Below are 14,700 nucleotides of genomic sequence, written 5' to 3'. Positions count from 1 at the left end.
TCTTCTTTCCCTTTATGATAATCTTTTCTATGCTTCCAACTCAGTACTTGCCTTTTTTGAACATACTGTATTTGAAGAGTAAGTTATTTACTTGCTTCAGTTAACAAATATTCTCCATGTGATTGACCTTGAAGGATTACCCAAACAAAAAATCTTTGAAACAGATATGGCAATGAAACACAATAATGCTCCTTTTGAAAGCAATCTCAAAATACTAAAGAAACCTCCTTTAAACAACCATTGCAAAAAAAATCAAGGAGAGTTACTCACGCATACTGGTTTTAAAGTAACTTCAGCAAAAATCTCCTAATCCTTGAAATGAAACCCAGCTGAGAATAATAGATTCACAACTTATACATCAAAAGACACTAGGACAGCTATTTGTAACAGCAGTACTCCTAAATCTCAGAAATAGTACCTGTGCACATCATCTCTGCTCAGCATTATTATTCTAGGGTACTTGACATTATACTGTTTGGTGGATTTCACAAGATTCTAAAACACCTGAGGATTTTGTAAAAGCCTGAGAAATGTCCTGTTTCATACATTTTCATTAGCAGAGTATTCTTGGTTTTGTCCGGAAAACTAAAGCCAAGTTCTAAGCTAATTTCCCAAATATTGGACAAACTGCCCAAGTCCAACCTCAGTCCACAAGGAAATATCAAAGCAACCTTACTAACACAGTTTCAGGCAAGATGAAGCTGACTGGTTCTTACATCCCCCTTGTGCTGTGAGTATAGTCCATGTGACACTTTACTGCATGTCAGTGGAACTCTTAAGTCAGTAAAGGAATATCCTCACCCCTTGCAGGACTCCAATTTAACTCTGTAAGAAGTATGCCATCTACTGATCCACTGTTTACTACACCCTTCCTCAAGCGTCTTCACACAGCCACCAAGACTGGTCTTAGCCGTGTTGGCTGAAAAGAAAAATAATATTCCATGAATTTACAAGAAACAACAGCACTCCTGAAGCCAGTGAAATGTGTTTTATTTTAAGCCACTGCTAAAACAAGGACAAATTTAGTGCAACCTGGAGTTCATAATCTGAAAACTGAATATAGTTAAATTACTAAAATGGCAAAACTTGTCACCATTATACAGTACAAGACCTTCATATTCATTGAGTACAGTTACATAAACATTTAGTTATTCAAACTGCTTTTGGTATACAATTGCATCACTAACTGGGCTGTGAATTACTGTAACACTGCACAAATAAGCAGCAGTTCCAGCAAATTATAATAAATTTTATTATTAAATACTGTTCAGACATTAGAACAAAGGCCCTCTAAAACTACAACACCAGCTATACAACAGGAATGTACAAAAGATGGTACAAAATAAAGTGACTAAAGTGGCTGGGCTCTGTACCTGCCTCTTCAGAGCTCAAGTACAGTAAATGCTTGACAGTAGTGGCTCTTGCTGAAAAGCCAAACTTCTTACATTAAAAGTCATTCCCAAATCTTGTATTTTTCTTTGCAAATCGACTGTCTAGAACTACAGGGGTTTGCGCTGGTGTTTACTACTCACTGTGTTCCCATTGTCTCCAACAATTTGTCTCTCTTCATAGGAAAGGTCCCAGACAAAGTTACATTAGAAAATGTAAGATTTAAAATCTGATAGGATTTTTGAGAGACCTAATTAGTCTTGGAATGTGGGTTTCTGGGTTTTGGGGTTTTGGTTGGCTTTTTTCTACAAAGCGTACACAATCTTCTAAAACTCGAGAACAAAGAAACTACAGAAATTGCATTCATGTACACTGTCTGAGCTGCCTTTTCACATACTTGTTTTGAGACTGCAAATCCTCTTTAATTTTAGAATATGGGTTTGAGTTTTGCTTGGTTTTTATTTTAAGGCTTTATGCATACTTTGTATTATTTATGCACCCTGTTCTGAATGTTTAAACTAGTTTTAAATATGGCCACTTCTAACTTGCTTTATAGATGGACTATTTCTCAAAGTGCTTTTTCTACAGAATCTTACAAAACATCCCAACACTTCCGTATTTTAGAACGCCAAATGTATTTATGAAGTGTTTGGGTGATTTCTGAAACAATAACATCCAAGGATATATTTTCCTCAATATAAAAATAAAATTACCAGGGTTTCCCATACAGAAAAAATGCAAGATGAAACAAACTCTACCTTATTATGTTTGTTTGTAAAGCAGAATTGTCTGCTTTAAATGAATCAGAATGTGGTCCTTCATGTTTTTACAGTTTTCACTTATGTTTCTGTATTTGTGGTCAGGAGTTTTAAACAAACTCAGTAAAAGTGTAATTTAAGACTTGCATGAGCAAGGAACAGCTTTCTCATTAATACGGCAAATGGCACCAGTTAGATACAGTCAGAGTAAGGTTTTCAAAGATTATTAAAATTATTGAGTTGTACTAATTTTGCCAGGCTAGTTTTAATGCTTTTTAACTTCATACAGAAGGAGAAAAGCCAAGTTATTCAGAATAAATTTGAAGCAATTTGTGCAGAAAACTAGTTTGGTTTTCTGGCTTGTTTTCAGTAAAAATGAAGTAGTTTATAACATTTTTCTCATGAAAATTTGGAAACTATGCTACTTTCCTCAGAGGCTAATGAAACCATTTCTTCCTTAATTAACACCAATCAATAGTTACACAACATATTTGATCCAGTCTGAAAACAGGATTCCATTTATAAAAATAATTTTCAGTGCAACTGTTGTTCCTCTTAACTTGCTGAGTAGTTGTAAGCTTTGTGAATGGCACGATCTTCTGCCTTTCTCCAAAAAAGTCAATGAAAAGAAAAAGCACTTGGCCAACTTTATAAAACCCATTGTTCTGAATAAATGAGTTTAAAAATGGCTGTTCCTGCAGTGTTTTTTGTTGGTTGTGTTGTAGGGTTTTTTTAATGTACAGTTTTGTACATTTGCAATACCTTGAATAACTTTTTCACTGTACAGAAACACTTTACTGTATGGCAGCCTCATGCCCTGAAATTCCACTTGGTGATCAAAATTTACTCATGAGGCACTACTACTAGCATTTTATTTCCTTGACACTTCAATTTTATAGGTAGATTTGTACAAGCATATTATTTCTGTGTTAAGGAGAAGGTGTTATAGGCAGGGAATTATTTCAATTTTTTGTCTAAAGAAATGTTGATAATCAACCTTAAAAGAAAAAGGGGAGGAAAAATGAATACAGGGGTTTGGAAGAGGAAGAAAAAATCCAGACAATCTTTGTACAATTCTTTAAAAATATTTGCTATTAAAACTATCTTCTAAATATAGGAATTAAATAACTTCCCCTAACATGCTTTGGGCTCTGGACAAAAATCATTCCTGATGTCTGGATTATATAACCTATAACAATACAAAAGACTTTAAAGTGGCTTTTCGTGTTTTTGTCACATACATCCATTTTTCAATCAGTGAAATGATATATGAAGTGAGGAAATAAACTGAGCATATCAGAATTTTAACTTAATGGTAGAAGTTTGCACCAGGACTTCACAGCAGTGAGATCTCTTACACATATAGATAAACGTATCTGTGTGTATTCACATGTGTGAACACACATATGTGCATATACAAAAACATGAAAAATCTTTGGCTCTGTGAGAAAGGTGAATTTTTTGAGATCCAAGGCAAAAATCCAGATGACAAAAGAGGACTAAAACCAACCATGTCTCTGCAAAAAGGCCAGTGGAATGCTTTCCTGAAATACAAAGACACTGCAAGAACAGTGCTCTTGAGTTTACCAGTGTGACACTTCATAGCAATTCACAGGGTAGGGGAAATCGAAATTTTACAAATGCCATTAAAACTCAGGAATAGATTTGGAGACCATATCCTTCCTTGTATGGGATCCTAAAACTGTGCACCATTATCAACAGTATATTTTTATGTGAAAAAGCTATTAAGATCTTTCTGTTCATCCAAAATCAGTAACGCTCTATGATTATTTGCCAAGTTTTAGGTGGCAACCTGGTAATCACCAGCACATGTCTTTTTCTCTCAAAAGATATATTAAAAAACAAATCCCAAAAAAATATTTTCGAACCACAGGATTAAGTGAAGTTCCAGATTTCCCTTCAGATAGAAAGGCAAATCAGCAGCATTGGTGAGAAACTGACAAAACTGCTAAAAATATTCAATTAAAAGTGCCTTTAAAAAAATTCAGTGAAGGTAGTTAACAAAAATGAAAAATCAATTTGCAAGAAATTTCCCCTATACATTTTTATTAGTTATCTTTGCTAAACACTTCTGTGCTCACTGAGTAACAGAACTGTCTTTATTCTTGAAAAGAAAATTCATATGTGGCTGCTTTGAAATTAAGAATTAAAAGTATTCAAAAAGATGACCAAACTCCTCAGAAATTTCTGTCTTCTATTTTTAACACATCTGCATGAGACACTAATGTACAAATTCCTTGATATGGAACTAGTGTCATAGAAGTATCTGCATACAAAAAGCCTCAGTAAAAAATTTAGCAATTTAAATCTGATTGGAAAGCTTCAGGAAACCTTGCTCAAGAATTACATACGAAATTATGCTCAACTTCTCATTCTGCCCTTGTACCAGAAGTTACCAGCTCTACCAAAGTCAACAAGTTCATGCCTTTGCACCTCAGCAGTTTCAGAGCAGACTCTCCCATCTTCACATGAAGTTAAAACTGATAAAGGCGGCTCTGAAGCCAGACTGTATTAAGGGGCTGCTTGGGAAGGTCTCAATTTTCTTCCTGGCAATGCTGCTATTGGGCACTTAACACCTGGCCCAGATGAATAATTTTCCCACCGCCTGCAGCAAGGTATTCCAGAGCAGATTCTTGCTAAAATCAGTGCTCTTAGTCCTTCTGTGAATATAGCACACATAGGAGTAGGAAAAAGAGCTATCCTGGCTCAAGGGGAATCCCGTATATCATGTCTGAGACTGTGGACTATGATCATAGACAAGGGTTGTTCATAAATATCTCAGTGGTATGAACACAGCAGTAAATACAAGTTATGAGTGGGTGGACAACACCAATTATGAACTGAATAAACATACCATGTGCACAGTATCACAAAGCACAGCACAGCTATTTTGACTTTCACCTCGAAGTCTTTTAATGCTGACTATTACTTAAACATTCACTGGTTGAATTTTACTTTACACATCTGTGTTCCTTCTATCTCCTTTCAGAAGAGGAATGAAGTGAAGAGTGTTGCATCTTTGGATTTTTCAGACATTTTCCAGAAGCCAATCAACCAAAGATTTACTTAGAGCTTGCTCTCCATCAGATGCTGTCTCTAACATTTCACAATATTTCAGCACTGCTTGCAAGAGATCTCCAACTTTCCAATTTCTTTCTCTCAGTCTTCTGGAAAGCTAAAGGGGAGACAGGGGAACACAAAACAAAATATTTTGACTGGGACATCCTGATTAAGTTACAGAAGTTATTCTTGAAACTTAAGTCATAAAAGATCAGTTGTAATGAGTTAATCATTATTCCTACATCTACAAAAACAAAAACTTCCGCAAGATTCAAGCACTTTTATTTAGGGCAGTCTTTACAAAACTTTCTTCTGGAGGGAGCACCGTTTTCAAATTATGTGGTGCCACAGGTATGAGGGCTGTGGTTCATCAAGACTGTAGAAAACAGGAAATTCTGAACACAAGATTAAGACATTTGCCACCCCTCCCATGTCAATAATGCATGTATAAAAAGACAAAACTCTGTCTTAATAAAAGGATGTGGATTTTCCTTTCACAACATATAGTGTGGTTGGGGTGGCACAGACACTACCCTCAATGAAAACAGTGTCTTCAGAGTTGGGAAATTATAACATCTTGGGGAAGAGGAAAAGGTGATGATTAAGTTAAACTACCACTCAGAAGCAGAGATCAGTGTAGCTGAAAACATTTCTTTTCCCCCAGGATCCAAAGAAAAAAAATCTTCCACTGCTGATGTGTCAAGCTCAGCTATATGTGTAAGAAAGCCTACTCTAAGGAAAGAATGAATTTGACAGCTTGCCCAGGAGTAAAAAGCCTAACAATTTTTAGTTTAAATAAATAAATAATCAAACACCCACACAAACTATTCTCTGTAGCTTTCTGGACACCTGTCAATGCTGTATTTTGTAAACACAGTTGACACACCCTACTTGTTCTCTGGAGTTGTAAATTTTTACCCCTTTTTATAGTCCCTACCAAGACATTCCACACATTATGTTTGAAAAAAGTTGCACAGTGTTCAGGGAAATATTTTTCACAGCTACAAAATTTAAAATTCATATACATAATTCATTCATAAATTCATATGCTTCATATACATGAGACCTGTCAGATTGCAATATAAAGTTCTATAAAAAATATAAAGGAAGACAATCTTTCCCTGCTTCTTTACCTAGCTGATGTCTTAACTGCAACAAGGCAGGTGGTAGGACTGCCAGAAAGAACACAGGCACAAAAACATGTATTAAACAATTAACTGCTTGAGAAAATCATTAACTTGAACAAGCGGAAAAAAAAAAAAATCCTCTCTACTCCTGAGTATAATTTATTCTGAACACTGGAAACTTTTCTCAGTGGGGAAAAAAGGACATCTTTTCTATATAAGAAGAGACTGAAATCTGTAGCTATTTCTGTGAATTTTAAAGCAGAGCACAGGAAGCAGGAGTTTTATAGTCTACAACATGCAATTTTGTAAATGATGCTTGTTGGTTTATAAAAGAATGGTCATTTTTCTTTCCTCTGCCAGAGGAAAGTGTGGCTAATGTCCAAATACCTACTTCAGCAAATACAATATAAAACTTCTGTCCAAAGAAGTTTTCCACCGTGGCAAAACTACAGAGCTGGCATCTGAATTTTAATTCTAGGTTTAATCTCACTATTTCTTTAGATGACCAATCTGCTTCTTACTGCCAGATAAGTGAAATATTAGAGTTTACTCAAAATAGAAATCTTAAAACAGCTAGTTAAGGTCTGATTAAAAATTGAATACATATGATTTTTTTAATCCAGGCACTTGCATATTCACACTGCCAGACATCTCACAGAAGTCAAGAACTATCTATTCTAATTTACTGGTTTCTTGTTATCCGCCTAACAAATGTATTTTGTTTCATACATAGTTATTTAGCTTCTTTCTGCCTCAAGTCGCCTTCAGTAAGAGTTCACAGCAAGCCTGCAGCAAGTAATACCCTGCCTGATGCATGCCAGGAGCGCTTCTGCCTTCTATGCAGCCACATCACATCGGTGGCTCATTACCCTGCTGTGATCAGCTAACACAAGCCTTTGCTCCCTTCCAGAACTCCCCAGCTGCTTACACAGGAAAGAGCTGTTTCCAATGTGCTCTAAGCCCGGGATGGCTCCCCAGGAAGCCGAGGTACCCCCCGAGGGTCCCCAAGCGATGCCCCAAGGCCGCGGCTGCGGAGGGACCGGGACACCGGCCACGGATCCTGCTGGGTTACAGCGCCCTCTGGAGGGGCTCGCTCAGCTTTACAGCACCCGGGAATGATTATTTCCAATTTAATTCGGTCTGGGTCAGAGACCATTCCAATTGGGAAGTGGGATGGAATAAAATGCAGGTAATCATTCTCTGCCTCCAGGGAGGGAAACAAAATTTCAATTTATTTTAACATAACTGCATCTGGAGAACCAAAAATAATCTATAAAACTAACTGAAACAATTAACTACCGCAGCATTTTCAGGACTGCAGGACTACTACTGCTGGAAGGTCTTACCTTCAGGTGTCAACTCAGTATCAATTTGTGACTGAAGTGTCAAGTAGAAAAATATTATATATTTTTAGGAGGGCACACATAATAGACACTTCTATTTTACAGAGTGCTCTTCTCAGTATGTCCTCTCATTAAGGTAGCTGGAGTCATGCAGTGTACAGCAAACAAAGTAATAGCAGCTGGTGTATCATAGCAGATGGAAGCCAAGGAAATCCCTCCCCCTTCCCACCACCCATCAAACCCGAGTACTTACAGAGACAAATTCCCTTGCAGCGGCATCACGAAAATGAAGATCAGACACCTCTGTTTCAGAAGCTGCCAGCCACTGGAGGGCTGCTCTGAGCTGCGGGTCCACTAGATTTGGTTCCAGATCAATATTCACTATTGATAAAGTCTTTCGCATTTGCTCCAAACCTAACGTTAAATATAAAATAATCAAATCTATAGCTTCAAATTGTTTAAAAAAAATCTCTGCAGTTCACTTGTTTATAGACTGTATTATCTTTAAAAAACTCTGTTTAATATACACAGACAATATGAAAGGAAAAAATTAGATTGGTCTCAAGTGTTTCAGGATCTACCCATTAGGAAGTACTGTTCATCCCATTCACAACTGTATGCAAACATAGCTAAGTATTAAAAGATACCTAAACGATAATGTATATTCCAAATGACAAGAAATTTACCACAGACTTTCATAAAGTGAACAGCAATGGCTCTCACATGACCCATCAGTTCCTTCCATTCCAGCTGCTATTTTTTGCTATGCGTTCATCTAACTGATTTTTGAAAGTGTGTTCTTTTAAAATTCTGAATTCTTTCCTGCAGTGATGAGACTGCCTCTTGAACATTTCCAAAATACACTGCTGGTTTTACTGAGGCATATCCAGTTTTACAACATTTCTTTTACAGCATAAGTTCCAAAAATTTTTATAGCATTGGAAGAGTAGTTGTGTTAATAACATTTAGGAACTACAGTATTGTCAACTTCTGTTCCCAATCTGAATTTCTGTATCCAGCTACCACATAGATCCTTTGTCACACTCCCAGGAACAACTACGCACGTATGTAGTGCTCTCCAAGTTGGAATTACTACTTCCAGACTACGGAACTTGACTCTAGAAACATGGAATATATTTGCAACAAAAACATATATTCATGTTGAGTTTACCTCAATCTCCACTACTCTTCTAACTAAGCTTATGAAAATTGAGGCATGTAAGGTATTCATTCCTAACTGGCAAAGTCAAACAAGTTGAAACAGATTCCCCCAGAAGTAAAAGCAAGAGAAAATTAACCAGCAAAACTTTCAAACAAAAGTGTGCTTTTAGTGGATGACAGATTATTTGTCCAGAAGCCCCAAAATCTAACTTCTTTATAGGAGAAAGAACAATTCAAAAAAATTATGACAGTGGGTAGAAAGCACTGTGTGGTAACATTGCTGGGAAATTCTGTTACATTTTTTAGTCTTATAGAATAGATGTACATTTGATAATAAGGCTTTGTTTCAGATTCTTTGGTGAACAAGGCACAGTCAGCTTAGAAAATGCCAGACATTTGCAGGTATGACATGAACAGGTATGACTTGAACAGAATGTACAAGACCAGGTACAATGGTTTGCTACCTAGCCCACTGTTTAAACAGTCCTACAAATTACACAACATGAAGAGCCTGCTCAAAACAATAGAGAGAAGATGAGGAACTTACACTGGAAAAATTCCACTAGAAAATCCTTAATACACTATAAAGCAGTCTGTTGCACTACAGACAGTAGGTGACACCTAAACCATGTAAAGAAAAAATCCAATCACTACCCTAATTGAGCAACTTGAGTATTTGAGATGCCAGAACCTTTTAAAGTTGAGACCAAAAGGAAGCAAAGACATATTGATAAAGTCAATGAAACCTACAGAGCAAAAAACATTTTAATTATTCTGAGGAAAAGATACTCAATAATTTAGCTTTATTTCCTTATATCCTTACAGTCACATCTGATTTAATAAAATTAAGAGATGTTGATCACTTATATACATTTTCCAGGAGCTTTAACAGAGAAAAAAAAAAAAAAAACCAAACTAACCAAAAAACCCTAAACCCACACATCTTTCTGCTTACATTAAGACTACTTGAAGATGTGCAACAAGGCTGCATATCCTCTGTAAGGAAGTTGCAGAAGTTTCTGGAAACACTTACTTTTAACTTCAAAATATACCCAACACAAAGAAGATCTCTGTTACAACTTGTTCTGACATCAGCTCATCTTAAAACCATCTTCACGCACTGTGTTTTCAGGCTGTTTTCATTTCTGCTAACCTTTGGCACACCAGTAAGACTGGAACCAGAGCACAAAGATCTTCTACAACCCACAAAGTTGTAACAAGATTCTGGATAGGCCCTATGTTATATACTTCACTAAGAAGAAAGAATAGCAAATGCATCGAATCCAAGATTTATAGTGTTTTTCATTACTCTCTCCCAAGATTAATGTGTCCAGTTTGAGTATCTTCTTCAGCACATTGAATGCAGCCATGTGGATGCATTGCCATGGCTCCTTAACAGATTTTTTTTTTTAAAGTTAAGCTCTGCATATAAATTCACACTTCCAACAAGCTGATCAAAGTTCCCTACCTTACATTATTAACTTCATGTAAGCATCAGTAACTATCACTTTCCAAAGGCTGCAAATTTCAGTGCCTTAAGAGGATTATGTAGGGCATTAATCTAAGAATACATTCTGACACTTGACTGATAGTCATTATGATGAATAGGGATAATAGAGTTGTCACCTTGTTTTGCATACAAAGGCAAAGAATTAACAAAAAAATTAATGTACAGTGCACACAACAAGAACAGTAGTATATGCAGGAACTGACATTACCTTCTACAGCATCCTTGGAATCTTCATCTTTATCTTCTGTTCCATCACTGTATTTTGATTAAGAAAACAAAAATATGAATACAATCCATTATATGCACTAAAAGTAGTAAATTATAAGACTGTAATGAAGGTTAAACAACAGGAAGTTCATAAAAGAATTAAGGAGTGATCATGAAAAGCAACTTTGCTTCTCACACTATTTCATGTTGTAAACAGACTTATCGTCAACTTCTCAAGATTTGCTCTTAGGAAAAAAAGGGAGAAAAGAGAAACAACAGAAAGGTGTTAAAGGCACTACTTATTGATTTTAATAGTTTTGCTTCATATGTGGAAAGGTTGAGCCATGTTATGTCACAGATATGAACAGCTACAGGTAACCCATAAGTGGTCTATAAAACCAATTACTAAGCAATTCTGAAAGTTTACACAAGCTAAAGGGGAAAAAAACCCAGAAACCTTGTAGGAAGCAAGCTCTAGTCTGCATGAAAAAAAGTAAATGTAACGACTTGTAAAACTGCAGGCAAGAACATGCAAAAAAGGGACCTTTTTGCAAGCCAAACACATTCATCAGTTTAAGCACAGAAAAATTTAATCATTCAGGGTGGATTAATTAATTAAAAATCATATTGTGATTAAGTGAGAAGAATGTGAATAATGTATCAGCATAAAAAATATACTGTATTTTTATTTTCAAAAATGATGATTTCATGCATTAATTATGAGGAACCCATCTGGTTTATATTTCTCAACTCAACCAACCTGTCTGATGTTGGAAAGGATAAATTCTCCTCATACATATCCCCTTCTAAACCAAGACTGCTCCAGCTACTGCTGTTACCATTACTGCCAGGAGAAGAAGAGAAGACAGCTGAACTAGAAAAGAACAACAGCTCAAACTAGAACCTTCATTTTCCTTACAATTCTTTTGTCAAGACATTCAATGCAAGAGCACCAAAACTTTCTAGACAGGTTTGCCAGATAAACCGTGACTCTCAGTGCTATCCAGAGCAGCAACGTGCACAATAATGCAAAACTTGCAGGTTTCAATACACTGGTGAAAGTATTAATTTGTAGTCATTAATTTTTCAGATCAGTGCTAGCAGGAATTCTGTCCTCAGATCTAAGCACATCACTTGTTACTTATAAAAGCTCAACAATTTCAAAAAGATTACTCATAGGAAAATGGATTACATCTGTATTATTTGCTTAAGGAGCAGCTAACAGTGAATAAAATTACTTATTGTGAAGACAACTTCACATAAAAAAATCCTTCCATCTCACTCCAAAAACCCAATAACGATTTTCAACAGCCTGATGAGAAGGAATTCCTGGAGTAAATATTTTTTAAATTCTTAATATTGTTCTGCAAGTTAATCTTTAAAAAAACAAGAGGTCTATAAATCTATGAAAAAAACACTGAAAAGATTACTTCACTCACAGTTCACAAAAATACTGCATTTATTCTATGACTACATTCAACGCAAATCAAAGAACTGAAGAAACTGAGCATGTTTTTACATTCATTAATTTCAGTCTTTATAAATAGCACAGTTTGTTAAGCCTGTCAATACGTACAAGATTGAGGAACTCATATGATTACATCTCCATTCCCCAACTTCATACCTCCCCCAGAGCACGTCTGGAAGCCTTCCAAGAACAGGACTTCCAAATATCCAACATTCTTCAAGAAAGCAGACTGTCTACTAGAGATGGCATGAGAAGCCATGGAGTAACTGCAGAGAACCGCAGTAAGAAGATGCTTTCTCCACCCAAGCCTTACGTGACTGTTGAAGCTTATTTCCACACATACCACTCAAGGCAAATAGCAAAATGGTGGAAGAAAACATTTCAAGAGGCAGACACTGATCTCTTTCAAGTGTTTGCCAGTAACATTATCATCTATCAGTGTCTCTTGCTCTCCAGCATGCCTGCTTGGATCTCCCTTTCAAAACAGTGAACAGCAGGTTAGCAAGTCGACAATAAAAATACACTCAAATAACACGAAAAAAACTTTAAGAAGTTTTAAGTGCCTTATTCAATACATTGTTGTGTATTTAGACTACATGTCCAAAGAAAATTCAAAGAGTTCTCTTGTTATGCAAACAAGAAAAAAGAAAATCAAAGAGCAGAAGCTTCTGAAGAACCCAATTCGCAGAGAATGCAAACCTGGTCTAAAAAACATTTCTCGAGCTGAGACTATCACACCCTACCCGAACTATTAAATTTGGATTAAAATTGTTAAATTACAGGTATAAAAAATTTAAATATAGCCTATTTGTATAAATACTTTGCACTCACAGTGCCTCTTTCACTGGAAGTTACAGATGCAGAACATAAAGAGAGGTAAAAGCTGCCCTGGTTCTCAGACTAAAAAAATAAAGATTTTGTAATCTAACAGAATAACCTCTGCATACTACTGTTCTGATTAGGTAAAGGACTTAATGCACTTTACAGAGGTCAGTCTTGGTCTAAAATAATCATATATATATATATATAACCATATGATTACAGTGAGGTATGAGAAAGAGATGAGACCTTTTTCTAATTAACAGCCAAATCAGCAGTCTTTAAAATAAACTCCTGTAACCACAAAACAAGCAATAAACAGACAAAGGCATAATAATGCCTCTGTAATGGTTCATGCAGCTCTTCAACAAGAGCCAGCAGAAGGATAACAGGAAAAGCAAGAGGCTTCTGCTCTGAGTTATAACCCCACCTGAATGCTGAAAGAAAAACCTGTGTATACACCTACACTTATACCTATACATCAACTAGAGGGAAAGCTTAACAACTTTTCAATTCTAAATTTAAGTCACTAGATTTAGGCATGAAAAGCAGAAGACACAAGCACTCCCCTGAATAATTAACTAGCAATTTCTCTAAATAATTTTCATCTTAATGGAGCTGCCCACAGGAAGCAGTGAATTAATTTCTTGTTTTGCTTTGCTTGTGCAAGGCTTTTGCTTTACCTTTTAAACTTCCTTATCTCAATCCATGACTGTTCTCACTTACACTATTCCAATTCCCACGCCCATCTCACCTTGGCAGAAGTGACAGACTGGATGGGTGGGGCTTAGTTGTCAGCTGGGGTTAAACCACAACAGGGTATTATTACTGAATCTGAGCTTGTTATAGATTTCCCCCTGGCTATCTTTTTTTATACATGGCAACAACCCCAGCTCCTTCTTTCCACCTTTTAAACCTCAGCAACGCAGATGAACGCAAGTGCTGTTACCAAGCCACAAATAGTTCTGTAAAACCAGCTGATCAATTTGCACATGCCTGTTTCCTCCATCAACAACTTGCTATCCAAATTATGCCTCCCCTTCTATGAGTAACATGTTAATTCAGGTCATTCCTCCTCTAATGTGCCACAGATTTTCTTCCAAGTTATATAAATTGCCTTCTTTTTATTTGTATCTGGTTTGGGAATGATAAACAAATAACAAATACAACATGGGCACTACTGGTCCAAAAAAATTTTATATACTTTTTTTCCTTATTAACTAATCTATATTTTATTGTGTATTTGTAACTGCCAATATAACAAATATTCTTCCCTACACTCAAATTTTCATAATCATTTTCACTTGTGCAAGAGATGATGTTTTACTAAAGTAACTCTGAGTTAATGTATTCTTTTATAAAATTCTTAAGATGTATGAATGATAAATTATAGTAGTGGTCTGATTAAATTATTTAGTTAAGTAAAACATGAAAAATACCACAGACATTTAACTGAGTAGTTTCACATTGGTACCAAATAACCCATCTGGATATTACTTAAGCAAGCACGTCTCCCATACCTTCTTTAATCTCAGCAATCTTGGAAGTGCTAACTAAATAAAAATAATATCTCTCCCATTTCTGCTATTCTTCAACAGAAATGCAGAACTTTTTTTATATCAATCATAAAAACAACTAAGTTTATTCGTTCCTCATACATTCCTTATATAGAAGCTCAGGACACAACTCTCAGTATAATTCTCCCTGGAAACAGGCAGAGACATTGCAATTTTTAGAACTGCCATTCTAATCTTTGTTAGTTATCAATCAGCCAAGGACAGTACAGTGAGAAGCTTTGTAGAAAAATTTACTACCCTGAACAGGCAAGTTCCAGTAT

General features: G+C 35.9%; 1 protein-coding gene across 3 annotated transcripts in view; it reads right to left on the bottom strand.

Annotated features, from left to right (window-relative positions):
- Positions 1 to 973: 973 nt before the first annotated feature.
- Positions 974 to 14,700, bottom strand: part of AKAP11 (A-kinase anchoring protein 11) — a 42,318-nt gene continuing 28,591 nt past the window's right edge. For 2 of the 3 annotated variants that reach the window (XM_083884829.1, XM_083884830.1), the window contains 4 exons: positions 11,337 to 11,420; positions 10,578 to 10,624; positions 7,952 to 8,112; positions 974 to 5,343 (listed from right to left, as the gene is read on the bottom strand). In XM_083884829.1, the coding sequence (XP_083740955.1) occupies positions 5,197 to 5,343; positions 7,952 to 8,112; positions 10,578 to 10,624; positions 11,337 to 11,420 (439 nt within the window). In that variant the 3' untranslated portion in view covers positions 974 to 5,196. Of the gene's footprint in view, positions 5,344 to 7,951; positions 8,113 to 10,577; positions 10,625 to 11,336; positions 11,451 to 14,700 lie in introns of all 3 variants that reach the window. The other variant, XM_083884828.1, reaches the window with a different exon arrangement.

This window comes from Zosterops lateralis (assembly GCF_965231275.1).
Source record: "Zosterops lateralis genome assembly, chromosome: 2".
Lineage (NCBI taxonomy): Eukaryota > Metazoa > Chordata > Aves > Passeriformes > Zosteropidae > Zosterops > Zosterops lateralis.
Note: the sequence above shows the minus strand (reverse complement) of the source record. Positions and strands in the feature narration are given on the sequence as shown.